This window comes from Lissotriton vulgaris, chromosome 4_1, assembly GCF_964263255.1.
Source record: "Lissotriton vulgaris chromosome 4_1, aLisVul1.2, whole genome shotgun sequence".
Classification (NCBI taxonomy): Eukaryota; Metazoa; Chordata; class Amphibia; order Caudata; family Salamandridae; genus Lissotriton; species Lissotriton vulgaris.
This window is the reverse complement of record NC_141691.1, coordinates 769577742-769604134: the sequence shown is the minus strand read 5'-3', so window position 1 is coordinate 769604134 and position 26393 is coordinate 769577742. Positions and strand designations below refer to the sequence as shown.

At 49.3% G+C, this 26393-nt stretch overlaps 1 protein-coding gene across 2 annotated transcripts in view; it reads right to left on the bottom strand.

Annotated features, from left to right (window-relative positions):
* The window catches only part of DEK (DEK proto-oncogene), a 361945-nt gene that overhangs the window by 136219 nt on the left and 199333 nt on the right, over nt 1-26393 (bottom strand). For both annotated transcript variants that reach the window (XM_086965102.1, XM_086965103.1), the window contains exon 8: nt 3945-4104. In XM_086965102.1, coding sequence (XP_086821228.1) covers nt 3945-4104 — 160 coding nt within the window. The remainder of the gene's footprint in view (nt 1-3944; nt 4105-26393) is intronic.

Here is a 26393-nt window from a genome sequence, read left to right as displayed (position 1 = left end):
AATACAGCGAGTAAACCCCTGTTCCTTGATGTTGCAAATTCACTATTTCTATTGCGTTCTTTTGAAGAAGTGATAGCACTTCTTGTTTGAGCAGTACAAGATGTTCTGCAGACATTGGACGCTGCCTGGATGGTATATGTGGAGGGGTAGCTGTAAGTTGAGGCAGTAGCCATACTGTATAATCTGTCTTACCCACCTGACTGTTGTGATGGAATTCCAGACAGGTAGGAACTGTGTTAGTCTGCCCCCCACAGGAGTGAAATGCTGTTGGGGGGAGTAGAGGGAAGTCACTGTTTTGTGGTGGAAGAGGTTCGATTGTTGTTCCATCGACCTCTTCCTCTATTGTGGCCTCTATAGCCTCCTCTAAAATATCTTTTATTAGAGGAGGTCTGTGTATTAGATTTGAAGGAAGATGTATTGTCTGCTCCAGTCTGTTTGGAGCCTCCTCTATAGAAGCAGCGACGAAAGGAGCTTCTAGTTTGTGTGGATTGCAAACCTCCCATAGATTTGGGTGTATCGGTCTCTTTATTCATTTTCTCAAGTGCTGTGTCTACCTCTGGTCCAAATAATTGATGTTGGTTGAATGGCTGATTTAAGATGGTAGTTTTCACCTCCTGCTTAAATCCTGAAATGCGTAGCGACGCATGACGTCTAAGTAGGACACTAGTGTTTACAGCTCTAGATGCAGTGTCTGCTACATCAAGTGCGCACTTGATCGAGGCATTTGAAATTAACTTGCCTTCTTGTACAAGGTTGTTTGCCTGTGCCTTATATTGATCAGGTAGATGTTGCATTAATTTTTCTAACTGATCATAGTGAGCCCGGTCATATTTTGCTAGGAAGGCTTGTGTGTTAGCTATACGCCATGTATTGGTAGCTTGTGCAGCTATCCTTTTGCCTGAAGCATCTATCACCTTAGATTCTTCATCATGGGGTGGTGCTTTACCTGATGTCTATGAGTTTGCTCTTTTCCTAGCATTTGACACGACTAGGGAATCTAAGGGTAGCGGTCCTTTAATGTAGTCAGGATCACCAGGAGCAGGTCTGTACTTTCTCAATTCTAGGGTTTAAAATCCTAGCACGTACAGGATCTTTAAATACTTCAGGGGCATGTTCGATGACCCCATTAATCATTGGACGAATTTGAACAGATCTTTGGGATTGTTCAAACGTATAATAAAAAAATCTTCCTCTGCCTCTTCTGTATGCATGGTGACCCCATGATAAATGGCAGCCCTATTCAGTAAGTGCCCAAAACCAATATTGTCTTCTGGGGGAGAAGGTTTTGATGGATATGAATGTGGGTCAGGATTATCTGGCACATCTTGTGGGGTTGAGCACTCCCAATCTGGTAGGGAAACTGCTCATCTGGGTCTACCCCTCCCCCCTATGCTAAACTCATCATTTGGAGGTGTGTGTGAAAAATGAGGAGAATTTTGAGGAGGATTTTGAGGTGAATTGTTAAGAGAAACAGGAAATGAAAGAGAAGGAAGTATAGGAGAAGAAGGATGCATAGGAGATGCGGCAGAGTCCTCGACAGGCACTGCAGGTGTAGGTGATGTGTGATTCCCTCTTCCTGTGTGTAGTGGATACATGACCTGCGTTTGGGTCTATGTAGATCTTTAGTGTAGGATCAGGTTTGAAAAAGTCTTCTCCTTGCAGAACCTTAGCTGGTGCCGATTTATTCGGTTCCAGGCGTGGTTGCTGCTAGTCTTTAGCCTTAGGAGTAGTTACTGTGTCCTTTGGAGTAGATTTCGGCACCTGAAGGTGGTGTTTTTGGAGTGGTAGGCTGTTTCAAGGGCTTGAGCGCATCAGAATCAGGCCTTGTAGGTATGGGTACCGAAGATATTGGCTTCGGAGTGGAAGCTGGTCTCGTTGGCCTCGAGGCATCAGACGCTGGCTTCATAGCTTTGTCTTTAGAAGTCGATGGCTTCAGAGCCGAGACTTGTTTCGGTGCAGAGGGAGCTGGTGGGATTGGCACATGGGGCTTGCTCAGTAAGGAGCTGCCGGAAGGCTCGAGTATTTTATTCGGAGCCGGGCCAGATGGAGGGGCTTTCAAAGTGTTTTTTGGGTCACAACTGGGCCCCGGAGGCGGAGTGTTGACCTTTGCCTTCAATTTGGGTGGTGGGTATGGGGCAGGGGCAGTAGTACTCATGCGCTGACCCGATGGTATTGAGTCATCTGAGTCGTCTGCCTCTGATATGATTTGGAGATTATCTGAATCTTCTTCGGGAACGAGCAGAACTTCTTCGAAGCTATCCACTGGTTTCGGAGCCGATCTATGCAGGTCATGTCAACGGGCCCTGCAATCTTAAATGGTCTTCTTGGATCGAAAAGACACGCAGGCTGTACAGCTGGATTAGTCATGTTCTGGCGATAAGCACAGGTTGCACACCTCGTGATGGTCACTGTGTAGAAACTTTGCTGTACACTTGGGGCATTTCTTGGCAGAAAAAAACAATCAAGGATGCGCACTATCGTCCAAGGGAGGAGTCGCATATCTCGTGACTACAAAAGACTTCTTCCAAGACAACAACAACATGCAATCATCCGAGCCCAACACCAGGTGGCGATCTAATGCAAAGTGTACAATCTGCAGCTCATATGCCTCGGACAGTATATTCTGATACCTATTGTCAGTTCTAAAATAAAACTATAATTTTACACACAAACCATTGGACCAGAGTTCAGTGCTCGGGTGTGTGAGACCATTTGCTGACAGTGTGTAAAACAAATGCTTAACACTGTCCTCTGATACTGCCCCACTGCTCGACCAAGCTACCACTTTTGAGAGTAATGTTATATCTAACTTTAGCCTCTGCCACACCTCTGGGGACTGTGGACTCTACACACTGTACTGTGGTCCAGTATATACAGAGCTACTTTCCTGCATTGACGGATTACTTCCTCTGTAATTAGAAGGCTCTTGGAGTTATGAACCTAGCTCATGAAGACCTAACACTCCAGACAAACATCAGAGTGCATCAGCCGAAGGCAGTGACAAAGCTCTGGGTAGTAACAAAAGTGTTGCAAAGAAAATAGGATGGGCAGCTAGCAGAGATACAGTGAATGCCTATGCTTCAAAGTATGAGTGGATGCAGAGGATTAGGGTTACTGCTGCCAAGACTTCAGGACAGCGAGTAGGACTTGCAGTAGTCTGGTGTGCCTGGTACTACTCTTATTCATCCTACGGACCCATTTCGCATAGGAGCGGTGAGATCTGCTGGAAGATTCCCCCAAAAGTCTCAAAAATGAAAGTACATTTTTATTCTGTCAGAAAATGGAAAAATGTGCAGGCTGTCTCAAGACAGTGAGAAAAGTTAGATGGGGGAGGGGAGTTGGTTGTTTTTTTTTGGAAGAAACATTACAAACAGTAAAACTCAGTGCTCCAGGATTCTGTTCGCATGAGCCAAGAAAAAAAAAATATGTACAATGTATAAATAGGCTTTAGGACACTGGTGGCATACTCTTCAAGTTTTTCAGGCTTCGGCCTACTAGGCTACATCAACGCATTATCAGAAGAAAAAAATTGTTTGGGCAAGTTTTCTAGTCATTTATTTCTAGTAAAAAAAGATTGTAATACAGGTGAAGACTGATCAATATAGTGTTATAGGTTGCTTTAAAATGCTTTCTTGAAGAAAAGAAATATTTTAAAAACTTAAAAATCGCACTATACATTTTTATACATTCATATTTTAGGTGGGAAAAAAATGTTTCAGGATCCCTTGCACAGACCAGGCAAATATGCACTTAAGACTAAGAAATACCGCCTCTGAAGGAGAAATACTATCTAGCCTCTAACTCTATGGAGGAGTCAGTAATCTGTATACCAAAATCCCCCAAAAAACCAGAGCATTAAGTTAGTCTAGATACCAAATTTCTTTTATCTTTATAAAACCTCAGAGGCCTTGCAAATACAATTAAGAAACATTTACAAAAGTTACCTTTCTTTGAGTTGGACTGATTCTTTTTAGTTGTGCTGCTATCTGCTTTCTTAACATGAGCAGACTTTACATTTTTACTGCCTTTTGGAGTCGTTTTGGGAGCTCTTTTGCGTTTTGGTTTCTCTTTTTCTTTCTCCTTCTTTGCTTTCTTCTTAGGGGGCTAGTAAAAGAAAAAGAAATGCATAAAACGATAAACTATTGCACAAAACAAGCTTAAAGAATTTAAAGGCAGCTTAAAGTTGAAATAGTCCTAATTAAAAAGTAAATTTCTGAAAATTAGAATATCCAAATATTTTTCAAAAATATTTTAAGGAAATCGGGTTTCCATTACCATGCTGTGAGAAAGTGCCATCTTTTTTGCATTGGAAAGCCGCCACTTTTGCTGAATTGCCTGGTTATTCGGAGAAGGATTAGTTACTTACCTGTAACGAATATGCTACTTCCCAATATGCATCTGTTCTTGTTGGCATGTAGGGCTGCTGACATTCATATCTGAATAGATCGCCACCTAGTGTTGGGTCCGGATGATCGCACATTGTTGTCCTGGAAGAGTCTTCGAAGTATCACGAGATAGGTGGCTCCTCCCCTGGACTACAGTGCGCATGGGCATCGACTCCATCCTCAGATTGTTTTTAGCCATTGTGGCCAAGATGGAGTGAAACTATGTGAATGATGACCATGCTAGAAGTATGTGTGAATGCTGCAGCCGCTACAGGCGCCGGGGAGGAGGGCGGGCGATATGAATGTCAGCAGCCCTACATGCCAAGAACAGATGCATACTGGTAAGTAGCATATTCTGTTCGAGGCATGTGGGCTGCTGAATTCATATCTGTGCATAGAATACATAGCAGTCCCTCCATTAACGGCGGCCGCCTGTGCCAGATGCAGCAGTTTGGAAAAGTGTTTTTAGAACAGCCTGCCCTACAGCTGCCTGCTGTTTGGAGTGCACATCAACACAGTAGTGTTTTGTAAATGTGTGTGTGGTAGACCATGTGGCTGCTCTACATATGTCTTCCAAAGGAATATCTCCAAGGAAACCCATGGAGGCCCCTAACTTTCGGGTGGAGTGGGCCCGCGGTGGAATGGTGAGAGTGCGCTTGACTTTGATACCAGCCTTGGAAAGGAAATGGGGTTACCTTTGTGTTGTGGCGCAAAGGCAACAAATAGTGGTTTAGTCTTCCGAAAATCTTTGGTCCTATCAATGTAGTACATTAGGGCCGTCTTGACGTCAAGTGTGTGGAGCATCCACTCCGCAAGGGACTCTGGATTTTGGAAGAACACAGGTAGTTCTATAGTCTGGTTGATATGGAACTGAGAAACTACCTTAGGAAGGAATTTAGGGTTAGTGCGAAGCACCACCCTGTTGGAATGAATCTGAATAAATGGCTCTTGGATAGTTACTGCCTGGAGTTCACTAACTCGTCGTAGCGACGTAATCGCTATCAGGAAAGCCACTTTCCATGTCCAGAACTGAATCTCGCAGGAATGCAGTGGTTCGAAAAGGGGACCCATCAGCCTAGGTTCAGGGGTGTGGAATTTAATAAAATATCTACTTGTCCATGGGGCAGGTTGCTACTTAAATCTGCTTGTCCTGTAACTGTGATAGGAGGAAATGACGCTAGCTGGACTCAGGAATGGTGGCCTCCCTGTTTGGGTCCCCTACCCACCCCTTGCAAGGAAGCAAAGAACTTGGGGGTCTGGGTTGATCCCAAACTCTCCTATGATAGCCACGTCCACAAAGTAGTAGGGAAATGCTTTGGGGTGCTAAAGACCCTAAACCGGACTCTGGACCTCCTACCTTTAGAGGCCAGACGCAGCCTGACCCAAGCACTAGTCACCTCTCGTATTGACTACGGTAATGTGCTACTCTTAGGGACAACAGAAAAGAATATCAGAAGGCTGCAGGTCCTTCAAAATACGGCAGCACGGCTAGTCCTCAGGCTACCCAAAAGAGCAGCCTCTAAACCTTCCTTGGCTGCTCTCCATTGGCTCCCCATAAAAAAGAGGATCCTTTTTAAAGCACTCCTTATATGCTATAGGATAAACTCTCAGAAAGCCCCTGAATACCTGAAGGATCTAGCCATCCCCTATGAATCCAATAGAGCACTTCGCTCTTTGGGAACTGGCCTTCTTAAAGTCCCCCGGATAAAAAAGGCCAGAATGGGAGGACGTTCCTTTCGAGTCATGGCAGCCAACAACTGGAACTCCCTCCCAATAAACATCAGACTAGCTGAGACGGAAACAATATTCAGGAAACTCTTAAAAACCTACCTGTATACCCTCTAGGTCCCCTAGGTCCGCCCCTCTTTCTTGCTGCTCTCTCCACAGCGCGGGGACACGCCGGGATGGAGTCACCAGGCGCTTTATAAAACCCTTTATTATTATGATTATTAACAATATCCACTTGTCCCTTTGGTGATATGGAGTGCGGCAACACATAGCTGCAATCTCATTATATAAGAGCACTGATAATAGCCTCTCTGATTATGCCAGGGCTCATACTATATAGTAAGGTCTGAATACTAGCAATTCCCTTATTTCACCACCTTTCCATAGCTCTGCATACTAGGATTGTTGGTAGCGGTAAGCAATAGTCCCAGGGTCAGACTGCCCTTTTGAGAATGTGCAAACCTACTAACTTGCATGTTTTTGGGGTTTATCAGCTCTTCTTTAATATTCTCCCATACTGAGAAAGGTTGGAAATGTACTCCTCGACAAGGGCAGAAGTAAAACTTCTTCCAGGGTTGGAAAAAAAGTAGTAGGAGGGGAAGTGAACTTGTAAACTCTCAGCAGATTTTTGCATGAGCAAATATACGCAAATATTGGCTCTTACTAAAATGGAGTTCACAAATATTTTCTAGGAGTATGATTTCCAGGCATACTTCCGTAAATTTGTGTGAATTCACTAAAGCCTTAAATCTGCAATAATGCAAGGGCATATACCATGGATGCACCTTTGTGATTTTTATTAAGAACTGGCCATCTAATTAGGTCTGGTGCTAACTAAGATCTTTTGTTTTTATTGAAAGTGTCTCTCTTTCTCTATCGGCTGGCTTTACTGTGACGGCATACTGCTCTTTCACAAGAAGTATATCCACACACAAAGTTTTGTTCACAACCAGGAACTGCTGTTGCAATGTGCGCTTTTTAAGACCAACACTTTTTTTGTAGTTTGCCAATGTTTGTTATAATAGCAAGGGCCCGACAGCTCCTACAACAATAAAGTTATACAAAAGTCACGTCCAAACAAAACAAGCATTGACAAAACCAAAAGGCTGACTACCAATGCCAGACCTATTGTCTTTGCCATCGCTAGTTTATTTTCATGTTTCCCATAATCTTGTTGAAACTGATTACACTGATTTTCCATTATGAGCATTTATCAACACATTTCAGTAACTGATGTTTCAAAGAATTGGTACCTAAAATCTTCACTTTCAGTAATTTAGCAAAACGTTTGTTTTCGTAGTTGCATTGGTTTGTAAATATTTTATTTTGAAAGCAAAGAATCATCAATGTTGCTTTCAAGCTTCTGCAGATATTTGCACCTTATCAGAGGGCATTCTGGGATGCATTATACATAGCTTCATATTGTTTGTAAACGTATACACATTTTTGTACGGAAACCAGTCAGTAGTGCAGTCCGAGCTTACATTTTCTCTGAGCGCTCACCCTAATAACAAAAGGATTTATATTAAAGAACCATTAATACAAGTTTGAATAGCATGAACATAGGGACACAAATATTACCTTAGTAGCAGACAATTTCCTTCCCTGATCCATAATGTGTTACTGTTAACTGGCAGCCCAAGGGTTTGTGCTGCAGGTGGTTGGGCCTACTTGTCCTAAGGACAAAAATAAACATAAAAACCTGTTGTTCTTAACCTCATAGCTGCTATTACACATTCCTCCCCAGTGCTGCGCTGTCCATTAGAACTAGTGCTGAATGGACGTTCAATGGTCGTGCGCAGCACTGAGGAGGTAGCGCTGCTGACGACCATTGGCCGTCAGCAGCACTTAAGGGGCTAACCCCAAGCAATATGTCCAGGGCGTCGGGCTATAGGAATTCCACACCCCTGTAGGTTCCACTCGGGAGCTGGTGGCGTCCGCAGAGGAATGACTCGTTTGAGTCCTTCCACAAAGGCTTTAATGGCAGGCACTCTGAAAAGGGAGAGGTGCTGTCTGTTCTGGAGATAACCAGCCGTTGCGGATAGATGTATACAAATGGAAGCATAGGCCAGATTACATTTGTACAGAAGTAAGAGATAACAAATGATGTTCGGAATAGATGCATCCAGCGGGTTAATGTTGTGGTCTGCACAATAAATGACAAATCGCTTCCATTTCGTCTCATAGCATGCTCTGGTGGTGGGTTTTCTTGCCTCTCGGATTGTGTCCATACAGTCAGAAGGTAAGTTGAGGTAGCCAAACGCTAAGACCTCAGGAGCCAGATCGCCAGGTTGAGCTGTTGCGGATCTGGATGCTAAATGTCGCCATGGCTCTGCGTCAAGCCTGGGTGTGAGGCGCAGCCTTTGATGCGGTACCACGGACAGTTCCAGAAACGTGGTGTACCATGGTTGGCGAGCCCACGCCGGAGCAACCAGGATGAGAGTCATCGAGTGCTGCTTCAGCTTGCATGCCACCAGTGGTATTAGAGGTGCTGGGGGAAAAGCGTACGCAAATTTGCCTAATCAGTTCATCCATATCGCATTGCCCTGCGACTGTGGGTTGGGAACCTGGCGGCAAAGTTTGGGCATTTGGCGTTTTCCTTTGTGGCGACCAGGTCTATCTCTGGATGACCCCACCTTAGGAAGTACGAGTGGAGTACTGATGGATGCATCTCCCACTCGTGCATCTGGTGGCTGTACCTGCTGAGCAGGTCCGCCATCTGATTGTCCTTGCCTGGGAGGTGTTCTGCCATGAGGAAGATGCTCCTCTGAATGGCCCACTTCCACATACTCTGAGCCCGATGAGAACTGTGGAGAGTGTGTTCCTCCCCGTTTCTGGATGTAGTACATGGCCGTCATGTTGTCCGTCCGGATCAACACGACCTTGTTGCACAGATGTACTTTCAAAGCTTTCATTGCCATGCAGATAGCCATCAGTTCTAGAACATTGATGTGCATCTTCCTTTGCTGTGGTGTCCATAGTCCCTGCACAGTGTAGTGGAGTACATGAGCTCCCCAACTCTGAAGAGAAGCGTCCTTCGTCAGAATGATCTGTGGCACAGGCTCCTGGAACGGTCGTCCCTTGCAAAGATTTTGTGGATTCCACCAATGCAGAGAGTTGTATGCACGACCGGTCACCAACACTAGGTCTTTTAACTGTCCGTGAGCCTGAGTCCACTGACGTGCTAAGCACTCCTGAAGCGGACGCATATGTAGTCTCACGTGCGGGACTATGGAGATGCAGGAGGCCATCATGCCTATCAACTGCATGAACACTCGCGCTGGAAGAGAGTTTTGAGGTCTGAATTTCTGTATCAGCGATTGAATGCTGCTGACCCTCACAGAATTTGGCTGTGCTGTGGCTGCCAGAGTGTTTAACGTCTTACCCAGATACCGCCGTATGTGGGCGGGTTGCAGGTGGGACTTTGGGTAATTCAGTGAGAATCCCAGATCGTGAAGAAGGTGAATGGTGTGGGACATGTGGGCGGCACACTGCTGGGCTGACTTTGCCTGGATGAGCCAGTCGTCCAGATAAGGGTAGACGTGAATGTCTTGTCTCCTTAGGTGTGCCGCCACCGTCGCCAGGCACTTCGTAAACACCCTGGGTGCCGTGGTGACCCCGAAAGGTAGAACATTGAACTGGTAATGTTGGTTTTGGATGGTGAACCGGAGGTATTTTTTGTGTGACTGATGCTGCGGAATGTGAAAATACGCATCCTTCAGATCTAAAGTTGCGAGAAAATCCCCCTGACTGAGCAACGGTAGGACTTGCTGCAGGGTCAACATGTGAAAGTGCTCCGAGAGAATGTACTGATTAAGGGGTCTGAGGTCCAGTATGGGTCTGAGGGACCAGTCCTTTTTTGGTATCAAGAAGTACAGTGAGTAAACTCCTGTTCCTCTTTCTTTCACAGGCACGAGCTCTATTGCCCCTTTTTGCAGCATGACGAGGACCTCCTGCTGCAATAAGTGCAAATGCTCGGCGGACATAGGACGGTGTCTTGGGGGTATGTTGGGTGGAGTGGATATTAACTCCAGACAATAACAGTACTGTATAAGCTGTGTGACCCACCTGTCTGTGGTGATGGACTTCCAGACTGGCAGGAGCTGTTGAAGTCTCCCCCCCGACAGGTGTTGTGTGGTCGGGGGGCAGTGAAAAGGCGTCAATGTTTGTTAGTGGCGGAGGATCTGGAGTTGTTGTTTCCACGACCTCTGCCTTTGGCGCTGTTTCCATGATATCCACCTCGACTCCGTTTGGTGTATGTGGTCTGCGTGCAGCCTTTACAGTACTGTGTGGTTTGGGAGAGCTGGCCTCTGGAAACACCTAGTGCTTCAGCGACGAAAAGAACCACCCCGGAACTGCTGGGACTGTAGAGCCCCCATGGACTTAGCAGTTTGTGTCCTTTTTGATTTTCCTCCAAGGTGGTGTCCACCTCTGGGCCAAATAGATGATCAGGGTTTACTGTCTGATTGAGAATGGTGGTCTGTATCTCTGGCTTGAACCCGGAGATTCTGAGCCAGGCATGTCGTCTCAGCATGACACTAGTGTTAATAGCTCTGGCCGCGGTGTCTGCCGTGTCCAGTGCACATTTAATAGAAGCATTTGATAGGAGCTTCCCCTCTTGGATGAGCATCTCAGCTGCCTCTTTGTATTCATCTGGCAGGTGCTGTAACACGGTCTCAAGTGTGTCGTAATGTGCCCTGTCATACCTGACCAGAAGTGCCTGTGTGTTTGAAATGCGCCAGATATTGGCCGCTTGAGCTGCCACCCTTTTCCCTGATGCCTCAAACACCTTAGATTCCTTATCTGGGGGAGGAGCATCACCCGTTGTTTGTGAATTAGTCCTCTTCCGGACATTAGAAACAACAAGAGTCCAACGGCAACTGTCCCTTGATGTAAGTAGGGTCACCAGGCGCCGGTTTATACTTCTTTTCAATTCTGGGGTTTAGCACCCTGGCTCTTGTAGGCTCCTTAAAGATTTCCCCAGCATGCTTTAAGACACCCTCCAACATAGGCAGAGTCTTGACAGTCCACTCTGAGATGGAGAAGGTGTCAAAAAGAAAGTCCACTTCAATGGGGTCAGCATGGAGCTGGACATTATGATTCTTTGCTGCCCTTTCAATGAGGGCATTAAACGCAGCCGAATCCTCAGTAGGAGACGTTTTTACGGCATACATCTGAGTGTCTGGGGTAGAGTGAGGATCACCTGGGTCAGCAGCAGCCGCCCAGGGTTCATTGGTATCATCAGGCTCAGTGTATACAGGATAGCTGTATTCATCATCATCACCTTCCCCAGTGTCCACATCTGAATAAGTGGGTGAGACATCATGGCCACGTGGAGAAACCGGTTCCACAAGAACAGGTGTCGAAGTAGAATCCTTTTTCTTCTTCAGAGGAATTTTATAGGGCTCCATTGGCTGCTCCGGGGCGATTTTCCGATTATAAAGGGAAAGTCTGCCTGTTTCGGCATCGATAAATTGTTCCTGTTGCTCTTCCAACGAGGATCATCGATGCTTTAAGGCTGGGACCACTTGTCGGCTTTGAGGACACCTTCTCGGGCACATTGGTGGCCATTTTAGGGGCGAAGGCCTTCGGTGCCACTTTTGGCGGCAGCGTGAAGTAAATGGGCGTCGACGCCTTCTGAGGTTTATTGACAGGCTTCGAAGGTGGAGGGTCTTTAGGTCAGACACTGGAGGCCTTGTCCTTGATGCGCTTTAGGGAGTCTGCCACTTGCTTGGAGAATGCGGCGGACGGCTCCTTCGAGGCACCACTAGAAGTGGACTCGTGGGTCGGTCCGCTCTTGGCCTGGTCTTGTCGACGTGGAGTCTCGAGAACCTTCGGATCACTGAGCCCTTTGACGGTGTAGACCGTCTTCGGTGCAGATTTGTTCGGCTCAACTGCCTTGACCTTTGTTTTCGGCATGCTAGACTTAGTCTTGACGCCCTTGAGCTGTTTCTTCGGGTCGATAACGCCCTTCTGCTTTGTCGGTGCCAACAGGTCTGAGGACTTTGAGCCGACCAAAGCAATACGCACTTTTGGTTTCGATGGAGGCATCAGTGCTTTCACTTGCATCGAGCCCAGTGTTTTTACTTTCGATTTCGCAGGGTGCGGCTCCTTAGCAATGTCCGAAGCCGAGCCCGAAGGCGGGGCCATAGAACTTATTGGAAGATCTTGGGTAAGGCCTAGTAGCGATCCCTCGACCTGAGCCTTCTGAAGCATTTCGGCCCCAATGTCAGTTTGAGGTAGCTCCTCGCTTGAGCTATCTTCCATGGCCCCAAAGGCCCCGTCGTCGTCTCCTACCTCGTCGACTTCTTCCGCGTCGAGCATTTCAACATCCGCGTCGTAGTTGGAGTCGACCTCCGACGCGGGATTCGACAGGTTCTCACGAACCTCCCGGTCAGCTCCATCATCCCCGGCATCGAATATGTCCACAGGCGCCGGTGCAGTCTGCTGGGCATCCTGGCGCGCAGTGCGACGATGCAGAAGAGTCTTCCTGGATCGAAAACGGGAGCAAGCCATGCAGCTGGCTTCATCATGATCCGGCAACAGACACTTGTTGTACACCGGGTGGACGTCGATGTGGGGATACTTTGAGTTGCACACGGGACATCTCTTGAACGGACTCAGTTCCATGATGGTTCGTCGATAAGGCCTCTGTCGTCGACTGGGCCTTCAGCGTCAAAAAGCACGCGGCTCTTCTGGAAATCCGGCTCAGAACAGAGCAGGAAGAATCGGGCACCGAACGCAAGACTATACCAACGAAAACCTAAAGGCCTTTTGGCCTTAAGAAAGTTTTATATTGATTCCGACCAGAGTGAACCAATATACATCCGAACCCAATGGCGGAAGAAAACAATCTGAGGATGGAGTCGATGACCATGCGCACTGTAGTCCAGGGGAGGAGCCACCTATCTCGTGATACTTCGAAGACTCTTCCAGGACAACAATGTGCGATCATCCGGACCCAACACTAGGCAGCGATTTATGCAGATATGAATTCAGCAGCCCACATGCTTCGAACTCCTAGTTCTCTTCCAGGGGTATCTTCATGAAAGTCATAAGCATCAGAATATTCCCGCCCATTTGCGGAACCCCGGAAACACTATATGTGCCATATATATATATGAGATATATATCTCCATATACATACACATATATACATACACACACATTATACATATATATGCAATTACAGCCCAATAACCACTAGAGCTGGATTATGCTGTAAAGAATTTCCACCATACATGAATAAGATGCATTAGAAACATGAGAAACAAAGTTTGTTTAGAAACTGTTTTAATGCTCAGAAAGCAGCAGAAAGTCTCATAAAACACTGAAAGCATAGAAAGCTCCCAGGCTGCATTGCAAACACACAGTTTAGAAAGACTGAAAAGCTAACCTATAGCTGCATGCAATAAACTGACACCGTGCCTTTAAGGCATTCCTGACCCCCCCCCAGCTTCCCATCATGCCTCAGGGGTGACAGTGAGGTCAGTTCTTTGCGGAGACTGAAAAACCTTGAAACTATTACTAAGAGGTTAATATCTCCAACTTAAAACAGTCCTTTGCCCGGGGATGCAGGAGAGTAGCTTATGACTTTGATGAGGATACCCCTGGAAGAGAACTAGGATTACAAGTAAGTAACTAATCCTCTTCCAGGGGATCCTCATCAATAGTCATAAGTATTAGAATAGAATAGCGAGCATCACCTCATCCCCCTGCGGGCAAAGGAGAACACAGAAACGTGATCATTAAGCTTAGAAAAACGAAGCTAGGATAGTTCAAAAAAACTATCCAAACAGATTCCTCAAGGAGGCTTGGCCTACTTGAGCATCAGCCCTGGAATCAGATTATAGGCAGTAGTGCCTTGTAAAGTTATGAACTGTTTTCCAGGTTGCGGCCTTGCAAATTTCTGACATAGGGACGTCATGCAAGAAAGCAACAGTGGCCGCTTTCCCCCTGGTGGAGTGAGCCTTGGGGGGTAAAGGTAAGGGCCTTTTCGCTAGCTGGTAAGCTAAGGTAATGCAAGAAACAATCCATCTCAAAATGGATCTCTTAGCGGCTGGGAAGCCCGTTCTCAGGGCGCCATAATTAACAATTGATCTGTCTTCCTTATTTGCTTGGTACTTTGTAAGTAGAACTTAAGTACCCTCTTTAGGTCTAAGGAATGAAGCGACCGCTCAGCTGGGGTCGCTGGATCAGGGAAGAAAGATGGCAGGGAAATGGACTGATTGATGTGAAAATCAGACACAACCTTAGGAAGAAAAGAAGGATGTGCCCTTAAGACTACTCTGTTATGGTGGAAAACAGTGTAAGGCTCATTGGTACACAGTGCTTGGATCTCGCTTGTAGGAAGGTACCTCCTGACTATGTTGCCCCCAACTTTTTGCCCTGTGTTTTAGCTGGTTTTTGACATAGTCGACCTGGGATCCTGCCAATCAGGACCCCAGGCCTACTGCTCTCTGTAAAATGGATTCCATGTACCCTAGGTGCATTTCCAATTGGTACTGGGCCACCTTATCAGACCCTGTAACTCAGGGCATAGGTGTACCCAGGGCCTACCAGGGGCTGCAGCATGTATTATGCCACCCCTGGCTGGCCTCCTAAATTTGACACAACTGGCTGCATGACAGCTGGGGCAAAGTCGTGTAATCACCCTTTGCTGTAGATATAGTATACCTAGATCTAACCCTAAAATGGACACACAGATTCCTATCAGTCACTCCTATGGCAGGCCTTGACAATCCTGGAGGCAGAGTGCTTGGAATCGTGTGAGATGGCGCTCTGGCATGAGCTGAGCCTGTTTGCAGCTTGCGGAACCAAGGCCTAATAGCTGTTCCATGATAACGCATACCATATACTCTTAAGTGCATTATAATCCTCGTGGTTAAATGCTAGCTCTGGTATCGCTTTATCAAAACATGTCGAGTAAGGTGTCATACGAATTGGAATACTAACCCCTCGCCAATTCTGGCGACGGGGTTAGCATTCCACCCTTCTAGAGGGACACGACATGTATGTAACTGTGAACCCGGGTTAAAGTTAACTGCAGCCTCAACTCCACAAAATGGATGCTGCCACCACAGACACGAGTCTGACCTCCTGCTGCTGGGAGTCCTTCCAGCGAGGAGAGCTTGGACACAGGGTTTCCTGTCGGGGGCGGTGCTAGCACCATCCCAGACAGGGTTTTGTGTATCCTGGGTAGGCAGGGCTTTACAGGAAGGTGACTGCAAGTGGCACCCCGGTGCTCACTACGCATCTGCCAGCTAGAACCAGTTCCAGGGGCACACCAGCCCCTGGCCTGGGGAAAGTCCGGCATGGGAGAGGGGTGTAACCACCCCCCTTCCTGGTCCCACCCCTAGGGCAGGACCTAGTCGCGTACCCACCCCTTTCTTTAGGATAAAGGCAGGAGCGGGGACCCTTCCAAATTAGATCATCTTTGAATCAAGAAACTACTTTCTACGAAAGGAACTCTCGACTTCTTCTCAAGATTTCTCCCTTGTGGCTAAGGAGTAGTCACCCTGCATCCGCAGGCACCATCTAAGAACTCTGCGGTTTGCTGCACGTCCTTCCTCAGGAATCCGACCGACCAGCACGACGAGACCCGGCTTCCCTGGCACCTCTGACCTCTACCTACCTCTACAGCTAAGCTGAGAACCGTATGTGCGACGAGACCGAGGGACCGGCCATCATCAGAACTGCACGACTTCTATCCAGCACGACTGCCGAGGGATCCTCTGGTGAGTGCTTTGGGGTCCGAGAAGCCCCGACCCTGAGCAGCTCCAGCACCGAAAACCAGCCCCCCAGCATTCACGAGATCTGCGTGGGGCCCTTCTGCTTTTTGGCTGCTCACCGAGTTGTCTGGCTACTAGCCCGCTGGCTTGTGGCCTTCCCGACGACGATCAACGACGACAACACTGCTGGTCTGGTTGCTCCAGACTGGCCCTTGCTCCCTTCCAAAAGAGGAGCACCCCGGACCCTCCTGGTCCACTCCAGGCGCCATTAAAGGTCCACCGCGTGGGCTTGAATTTGCCAAGACTTGTTGCCCCAATCCTGGGTCCAGCGACGTCGACAGCATCAACCATCGTGGGACAGCTCGCACCTCCATCCTTGTCGCCGACAACGCCTCCTGGTCCGTGAGACTGCAGAGCCCAGCGTCGCCCACTCACCTAGTCGAGGTGACTATCATCCGGTGCCCTCCTGGTGCCATCTGATCACTGGCTAGTGGTCACAAACTTGGTCCCCTCTGCTTTCAGGTGTCATCCATCTTCGATCCAGGCTTGGATCACTTCGAACTATCTTCACTGGTCGCCTGCCAGCAACTTCTTTCTTCAGGCTCCTGGTCCGTCAACGAGGATTCCAGACGTCTTTTGAGACCTATGCAGCTTCAGCCCTTGGGCTAGGTAACTTCGGCATTTCGGTGCCCCAGCATAGCCTCACTATCCAAGGGTCCAGAGTCACTGTCGTTTTCGACCTACCTTATCGGGTTCTCCCGAGAACACTAACTTTGTCTTTACTAGCTCCCATAGACTTTGTCCCGCATCCCGCATAAGAGTGCACACTCTGCACCCAAGTCCCCTAGGCCTCCTACTAGTAATCTGAAGGTTCAGTAACGTAGTCCTAGCGATTCCAAAGCCTATTAGTACAGTACTTACCTGCTAGTAATTTCGCATTCCACTTTCAGAGTTTATGGTTTTTCGTGCCCCTCGGGCATTTGTGTAAATTGTGCAACTTAAAGTATTTTCGTAAGAGTTTTGTTGTGTGCTTAGTACCCTGTCCTCATAAAGAGTACAGGGCTGTTGTGATCTAAATAAATACACTGTTTATTTTCATAACACTTGTGTGGTGTCCTTTCACTTGGTGTTCAAGGGGTATATGTGATGGTATAACAGCTGGCTTAACACGCCCTCTAGAGTTTAGCCCGAAGACTGCTAGTATCCACGCTACTAGGATAGCTGGTCTATAAGGTTGACTTACAACCAATCACCATAAGGGTTGTTTGGGCTGATGCAAAGTGCTCACTAGAATAGTGAACACTATATCAGGCCAACTTCACATCCTCCAGAGTCTGTTGAAAATGACGCATCCTCAGCCTGGCGTTGGGAATAAGAAAGATGCAGGACGCCATTGATCCTAGCAAGGATGCCACTTGCCAGACTGTTGGATACTGCACCTGGAGCAGAAGCCTGCACCTCCATCTCATGGAAGACAGTCTCTCCTCCGAAGGATACGCTCTTCCCACGCTTGTGTCCAGAACGGAGCAGAGGTAGTGGATGGACTGGGTGGGCTGATGCACTGACTTTTCCATGTTGACATGCAGACCGAGGTCGTGCAGCTGTTGCAGACAAAACTGGAAGTCGTGCCTCACTTGCAGTGGGGATGGACCTTTCAGCAGCCAGTCGTCCAAGTATGGATAGACGAAGAGACCTTTTCTGTGAAGAAAAGCCGCCACCACTGCCATGTATTTAGTGAAGACTCGAGGAGCGGACTTCAGCTTAAAGGGCAGGACCTTGTACTGATAATGCTTGTGGCAGACCACAAACCGCATGAACTTCCGATGACGTTTTGCGATGGAAATGTGGAGGTACGCATCTTGGAGGTCCACCGAACACATCCAATCCCCTACTTGTAGATGTGGACATATTTGGTGAAGGGTCAACATGCGAAACTTCTCCTTGATTAGGACTGTTCAGAAGTCGAAAGTCTAGGATTGGTCGAAACTTGCCCTCCTGATCTTTTTTGGGGACAAGAAAATATCTGGAGTAAACTCCTTTTCCTCTTTGAGAGGGTGGAACCTCTGCTATAGCCTGCTTTTGAAGAAGAGCTCTCACCTCTTTTCGAAGCAGCTGTAACTGAGGAGGACGAGACTTCTTTGGCAGAATGTTCTTTGGAAGCGCACGGAAAAGTAGCGCATATCCATTGCTCAGTATATTCAGCACCCAGCGATCTCCTGTGATGCTGGCCCACTCTGCTAGATGTAGAGAAGCACTTCCTCCCATTGGAGTGGGCAACGGAGGCGGAGGAAGCCACTGTTCAGGACATCCCACCTCTCGCCGTGGTAGAGGACTGCTGTTGGTGACCACCTCTACCTCTGCTGGACTTTCCTCCTCGAAACTGAGTGGTCCCAGAACAAGAACCAGGGGAAAACCAAGTGGTTTGAACCCTCTGTTGAGGCCCTTGCGTTGGTTGGATTTGTAGCAGCGCTTAAATTCTCTCTTCTCCAACCCCACAGCCTTGACAGTGTGCAACTCTGTTTTCATCCTAGTCATCTTAGTCAGCGTGTGTGCCGAAGAGAGAGGAACCAGAGAATGGAAGGTTTAAGATGCTTTGCTGAGCACCGGGTTTAAGTCCTGTCAATCGTAATCATGACGATTTTCTGGCGCATATCACATGCGCATACGAATGCGCCGACAGCACTACGCCGTCCGCTGCGCTAATCATCTGGTTCGCAACCAGACAGCCTTCTGTTAGAGTCTCAAAGTCTTTCTGGTCATCTTTTGGCAGTTTAGATTTGAAGCGCTCCATGGAATCCCATAAGGCTCTATCATATCTGCCTAAAAGCGCTGCCGCACTGGAGACCTTCAGAGTAGATGTGGTAGAGTTGCAGACATTGCAACCCCACGAGTCCTGAGATCTGCTGTCCTTATCTGGAGAAACTGAAGAGGTAGCAGTGACTGCATGTGTCTTACGTGCTGCTGCTACGATCACAGAGTCTGCAGGAGGATCAGTCTTGACGAGGACCGGGTCAGAGGTAGCTGGCTTGTATTTCTTTTGGATGCGAGCCGGCACCGCCTTAATGTTCGCTGGAGACAAGAAAATGTCCATGACCAGTTCCAATGAAAGCAAGGGACGAGGCCCAGACTTCTGGTGAAGTGTCTCAAAAATCACAGTTGTGGTGACCTGGGGGACAGACATTTCAATGTTGAGCTTCTGAGCTCCCTTCTGCAAGACATCATGGCAAGTGTTAATGTCATCAATCGGTGAGACCTTAGAGATAGGGCTATCCGAAAGTGTGGGGGAGTAGTCTCTGAAGAGTGGGTAGAGGAGGAAGAACTAGACCGTGTTCTTCTACTTCTGCGATGAGCACGGAGTCTCCTATCCCTTGATCTCGAGCGATGTTCCCTTCTGGGGGAACTAGAACCTGAAGGCCTCCTCACAGGTGATCTCTCAGCTTGGACCCTGTGCCTAGGGAAGGGGGGGGGGGGGGGGGGGGGGGGGGGGCTACGTCTGTCTGTTTCTTCAACCAGTCTTTGAAGAGGAGACCTATGCATAGGACTGACGTACTCCTGCATCTGCCTTGTAGCCCCTGAATCTCGCCAGTGATGCAGCAGATTCCAGCTCGGGGACAACCGTACCTCCGCCAGGAGAAGGCTCGGTCAGACGCAAAGGCGACTTGCGAGCAGGGTTTCTGGTCTCTGGAGAGACTGACTTTGAGGAAGCTCGCCTGGACGAATGCGAGGAGGAGTGGCGGGACGCTGACTCAGTCACCAGAACCACCGATCCTTCTCTGGATCTCTCTGAAGCAGGTCTCGACATCGGTCGGGAGTCTCGACGTCTATCCTGCATGCTTCCGCAATTCTTGTCGTCGACGTAGAGTGGTCTTTCGAGGTCAAATGCCTCGACGGCAAGAGATGCCGACGAGAGGCTGGTGAAGATCGGGGATGCCTAGACATCGAACGGCGTGCAGCCGACGACGGAACATGCCTCTCCCTCTACGCCGAACGACTCTGGGACAACAGCGTTGTAGCGAATCTCGACACAGAGGGTCTACGCGATGACGGCGGAGGGGTATTTGGCATCCTCGCCGCCAACGCCGACGACAGATCTTACCCTCTAGGCCGATCGACATCTGGTTGTCGGCGGAGGACTCTGGACTCTCAGCGTCAACCGCTGTATCTGCGACGACGGAGGTGAGCCTGTTCGACACCGAACGTCCTCGACAACGGCCGAGGTGTCACCTAGACGCCGATCGTCGCCTAGTTGACAAGGGCGGAGGAGTGATGCTCCTAGACGGCGATAGTCGCCGGGTTGACGTCGGCGGAGGGCTCTTGTTCCTAGACGCCGAACGTCGCCAGGTTGACTATGGCGGAGGGGTCGTTGTTCTAGACGCCGATCGTCGCAGAGATGACAACAGCGGAGTGTCTTGAAATAGACGATGACGTACTGGAATCCCTTAGACGGCAAGCCCGCCGTCGACGGTCGTTTTTTAGACAAACGACCCACCGGTAAATCTTCTCAGCGCAGAGCCCGACGCTGAAGCTGAAGGGCATGAAGTCTTGTCCTTAGAAGGCGTTCTAAACCTCTTGAAGCCCTTCTTTACCGAAGACCTTCCTCTGGATGACCTAGCCAGGCCATATATGCGAATCCTCTCCCTGTCCTTCAGAGTTCTTCCTGACAGGGCTTTGCAGTGAGGACAGGTCCTTGGATCATGATCTTCAGGCAGACAAAGTATACAGACTGTCTGTTTTGGCATTCTTTTTTCCACAAGAAGGGCAGGTATCAAAAAGAGAAGGCATTTTCAAGGAGAAAAAGCCAAAAAAGCTGTCAATAAAAGACAGATTCTCACTTGACAAGATGTAAAACTTCGAAGTAAGCCAAAAAAGCTGTGAAAATGAAGTGAATTTGACAGAAATCAGAAATGAGTGGAGCTGTGTCACCAGGATCCTTCCTGAAGGAGCAGGAAAGAACTGACCTAACTGTCACCCCTGAAGCATGATGGGAAGCTGGGGGTCAGAAGTGCCTTAAAGGCATGTTGTCAGTTTATTACATGCAGCTACAGGTTAGCTTTTAAGTCTTTCTAGACTGTTTGCAATGCAGCCTGGGAGCTTTCTATGCTTTGTGTTTTATGAGAATTTCTGCTGCTTTCTGAGCATTAAAACAGTTTCTAAACAAACTGTGCTGTTTCTCATGTTTCTAATGCATGTTATTCATGTATGGTGGAAATTCTTTACAGCATAATCCAGCTCTATAGTGTTTCCGGGGTCCCGCGCATGGGCGGGAATATTCTGATGCGTATGACTATTGATGAGGATCCCCTGGAAGAGAACTTTTCCGCGCCAAAACGCAGAGCCATCAGACAAAACAGATTATAGGAACAGTGTGCGAAAAAGCAGAAGAGAATGGTGAGGAACACCACCATAAGGAGCAGCGCCAAACACAGCATTACCCAAGGCAGGGAAAAGCATAAAGAACAGCATAGCCCTGAACAGTAGCCCTGTCTGTACTAAGATAGCCCCCTGGAGTCAAAGAACATGAAGTGTCATGATAACATAAGGGGACCACAACCCCAACCAATACCAATGAAGGGGTAACCAGTCCAGGACAAACAAGGAACGACAAGACTCCAAGACAGCCAAAACATAGAATGTGACAACCTCCATAAGGAACAAGGGCAGAGGCCTGGCCAAAATACTCCAACCTAGAGGATAGCAGAGGGGCTAGAATCCCTAGCAATGAAAGGGGAAAGAGAAGGGAGGGGCGGGGGAGGCCTCAACCTGGGGCAACTAGAGCACAAAGGTACAGAAGTACCTACAAACCTATCCTCCAAAGAGCCAAAAGGTGAGGAAGGAACAAATAAACAAGACTAACAACCTGTCGGAAAAGAGCGGTAGAATGCACGCCCTGAAGACATAGCCACCCGCAGGGAGGTAAATGCAGAAGACCAAGCCAAAAGGTCCTCGCTGAACGGGGGAGGAAGGGCGGGCCGTGAAGGAATCTGCAGCTAGAATAGTCTACCAGATACATGGTTACCGAACATAAGTAACTCATACATCTGATGAAGACTACTAGTCGCGGATTCCTTAACGTAGAATAGTTACCCTATCCATACCCAAGGGGAAGGAGGGTCTGCGAGAGGACCCCCACCAGCCTGGTTATAACCAGAGGGTCCCACAGGGGACGAATCCCAAAGACAGGACGAGGAGCCTCGTCCCCCCCAGGCAAGGGGAACCCCCGCAAGCCGAAGACAGTCAACCCCAAAGGGGATGCAGGGAAAAAAAAAAAAAAAAAAAAGGAGGTAGCCCATTCTCACTCAGCAGAGGAAACCAGGCAAGGCGAAAGGAGGCCAAAGCACCCCACACCCATACAAAGCAACAAATCCAGCGACCATTGTAGGAAGGTGGATACCAGACTATGGTTGCCCCCAGCTTTTTGGCTGGTGTTTTGCTGGTTTTCCGACTTAGTTGACCTGGGGCCCTGCCAATCAGGACCCCAGGCCTACTGCTCTCTCTCTAAAATGGATTCCATGTACCTTAGGTACATATCCAATTGGTACTGGGCCACCTTATCAGACCCTGTAACTCAGGGCATAGGTGTACCCAGGGCCTACCAGGGGCTGAAGCATGTATTATGCCACCCCTGGATGGCCATCTAAATCTGACAACTGGCTGCACGACAGCTGGAGCAAGGTGGTGTAATCACCCTTTGCTTTAGATATAGTATACCTATATACAACCTTAAAATGGACACACAGATTCCTATCAGTCACTCCTATGGCAGGCCTTGACAATCCTGGAGGCAGAGTGCTTGGAATCAGGTGAGATGGTGCTCTGGCATGAGCTGAGCCCGTTTGCAGCTTGCGGAACCAAGTCCTAATAGCTGTTCCATGATATCGCATACCATATACTCTTAAGCGCATTATAGTCCTCGCAGTTAAATGCTATCTTTGGTATCGCTTTATCAAAACATGTCGAGTAAGGTGTCATACGAATTGGAATACTAACCCCTCGCCAATTCTGGCGACGGGGTTAGCATTCCACCCTTCTAGAGGGACACAACATGTATGTAACTGTGAACCCCGGTTAAAGTTAACTCAAGCCTCAGCATCACAAAATGGATGCTGCCACCACAGACACAAGTCTGACCCCCTGCAGCTGGGAGCCCTTCCAGCGAGGGGAGCTTGGACAAAGGGTTTCCTGTCAGGGGCGGTGCTAGCACCATCCCAGACAGGGTTTTGTGTATCCTGGGTAGGCAGGGCTTTACAGGAAGGTGACTGCAAGTGGCACCCCGGTGCTCACTACGCATCTGCCGGCTAGAACCAGTTCCAGGGGCACACCAGCCCCTGGCCTGGGGAAAGTCCGGCATGGGAGAGGGGTGTAACCAGCCCCCTTCCTGGTCCCACCCCTAGGGCAGGACCTAGTCGCGTACCCACCCCTTTCTTTAGGATAAAGGCAGGAGCGGGGACCCTTCCAAATTAGATCTTTGAATCAAGAATCTACTTTCTACGAAAGGAACTCGACGACTTCTCAAGATTTCTCCCTTGTGACTAAGGAGTAGTCACCCTGCATCCGCAGGCACCATCTAAGATGACTGCGGTTTGCTGCACGTCCTTCCTCCGGAATCCGACCGACCAGCACGACGAGACCCGGCTTCCCTGGCACCTTTGACCTCTACCTAACTACAGCAAAGCTGAGAACCGTAGGTGCGACGAGACCTCGAGGGACCGGCCATCAGAACTGCACGACTTCTATCCAGCAAAACCGCTGAGGGATCCTCTGGTGAGTGCTTTGGGGTCCGAGAAGCCCCGACCCTGAGCAGCTCCAGCACCGAAGACCAGCCCCCCAGCATCCACGAGATCTGCGTGGGGCCCTTCTGCTTTTTGGCTGCTCACCGCGTTGTCTGGCTACTAGCCCGCTGGCTTGTGGCCTTCCCGACGACGATCAACGACGACAACACTGCTGGTCTGGTTGCTCCAGACTGGCCCTTGCTCCCTTCCAAAAGAGGAGCACCCCGGACCCTCCTGGTCCACTCCAGGCGCCATTAAAGGTCCACCGCGTGGGCTTGAATTTGCCAAGACTTGTTGCCCCAATCCTGGGTCCAGCGACGTCGACAGCATCAACCATCGTGGGACAGCTCGCACCTCCATCCTGGTCGCCGACAACGCCTCCTGGTCCGTGAGACTGCAGAGCCCGGCATCGCCCACTCACCTGGTCGAGGTGACTACCATCCGGTGCCATCCTGGTGCCCATCTGATCACTGGCTAGTGATTAAGAACTTGGTCCCCTCTGCTTTCAGGTGTCATCCATCTTCGATCCAGGCTTGGATCACTTCGAACTTCAACACTGGCCGCCTGCCAGCAACTTCTTTCTTCAGGCTCCATAGACTGCAACGAGGATTCCCGACGTCTTTCCAGACCTATGAATCCGCAGCCCCTGGGCTAGGTAACTTCGGCATTTCGGTGCCCCAGCATAGCCTCACTATCCAAGGGTCCAGATCCTTTTTCGTTTCAGCTCTAACTAGTCGGGATCGCCCGAGAACACCAACTTTTGCTTTTACTAGCCTCCATAGACTTTGTCCCGCATCCCGCGTGAGAGTGCACACTCTGCACCCGAGTCCCCTAGGCCTCCTACTAGTAATCTGAAGGTTCAGTAACGTAGTCCTAGCGATTCCAAAGCCTATTAGTCCAGTACTTACCTGCTAGTAATTTCGCATTCCACTTTCATAGTATATGGTTTTTCGTGCCCCTCGGGCATTTGTGTAAATTGTGCAACTTGAAGTATTTTCGTAAGAGTTTTGTTGTGTGCTTAGTACCCTGTCCTCAAAGAGTACAGGGCTGTTGTAATCTAAATAAATACACTGTTTATTTTCATAACACTTGTGTGGTGTCCTTTCACTTGGTGTTCAAGGGGTATATGTAATGGTATAACAGCTGGCTTAACACGCCCTCTAGAGTTTAGCCCGAAGACTGCTCGTATCCATGCTACTAGGATAGCTGGTCTGTAAGGTTGACTTACAACCAATCAATAAGGGTTGTTTGAACTGATATATAATGTTCACTATTCTAGTGAGCACTTTGTATCAGGCCAACTTCTCACAACCATGACCAAGGCAAGGAAGAGGAGCACCGAAGCAGAAGGGTAACCTAGAGAAGAGGCAGAGCAAAGGCAAGCCCCCCCCCCCCCCCCCCTGCACCAGGAACACACCCAGTGAAGAGGGCAGCCTAGCCTATCACAGCCAGAAGGTAAAGACCAGACAGAACGGCCCCATTAGCAATAAGCAGACAAAAGCCGAAAGGGTAGCTCAAGGTCACCCAGGAAGAACCGTCCAACGCTTCGCAGGGACAGATTGCACCCGAAAAAGGGACAAGAACTCAGGGACCATCTCATCCCACAGGGAGGAGAGGTAGAACCGAGTGAAGGGCCCACTATAAGAAGCCGACAAGGCAAGGATGACTGTCCCACTAAAGCCCCAAGAAGGCACAATGGCACCAAAAAACAGCAGTTCGGCACCAGCAAGCACAGCCAGACGCAGAGAACACCATGCACTCAGGGCCAGCCGAAGACATAGCAGGAAGGCGAAGGGTCCAGACACGCCCCAGGGAGGAGTTCGCCCACACGGCCAAAGGAAGTGGAACCAGATAGAGCCATGGCGCCAGGCCGTAGACCGCAGGCCAGATCAGGCAAACAGCGCAGCGACTCCAGAGAAGGACACCCTGGGGCGCAACTCAAGCCATTAGCAAGAAGATTGCATCTGAAACATACCGTAATACCACGGAGAGCAGAGGCCCGAAGGCGACCACAGATCCCGAGCACGACAGGGCTATATAACAGCTACACTACCCACATACGGCATGTCACGTCCCAAGACATGGGAGCCTCTCAGGAAAAAACTTCAGCAGCAGAGGACAACAGAAAAGACCTACGGAAGAAGGCTTGTCAAGCAGCCTAAGAGGAAAAACCCAGCAGGGTGTAGAAAACCCAAAGCAAAAACAGTCAAGAAGGGGTGGCCAGCAGCCAACAGAACCACAGTCTGAACAAGGAAGACTCCAGGAGGAGGAGTATGGGGAGTGGCGGCAGCGGAGGAGGAGGAGGAGTGGCAGAGGAGGAGGAGGAGGAGTGGCAGAGGAGGAGGAGTGGCAGAGGAGGAGGAGTGGCAGCAGAGGAGAAGGAGGAGGAGTGGCAGAGGAGGAGGCGTGGCAGAGGAGGAGGCGTGGCAGAGGAGGAGGCGTGGCAGCGGAGGAGGCGTGGCAGCGGAGGAGGCGTGGCAGCGGAGGAGGCGTGGCAGCGGAGGAGGCGTGGCAGCGGAGGAGGCGTGGCAGCGGAGGAGGCGTGGCAGCGGAGGAGGCGTGGCAGCGGAGGAGGAGTGGCAGCGGAGGAGGAGTGGCAGCGGAGGAGGAGTGGCAGCGGAGGAGGAGTGGCAGCGGAGGAGGAGTGGCAGCGGAGGAGGAGGAGTGGCAGCGGAGGAGGAGGAGTGGCAGCGGAGGAGGAGGAGTGGCAGCGGAGGAGGAGGAGTGGCAGCGGAGGAGGAGGAGTGGCAGCGGAGGAGGAGGAGTGGCAGCGGAGGAGG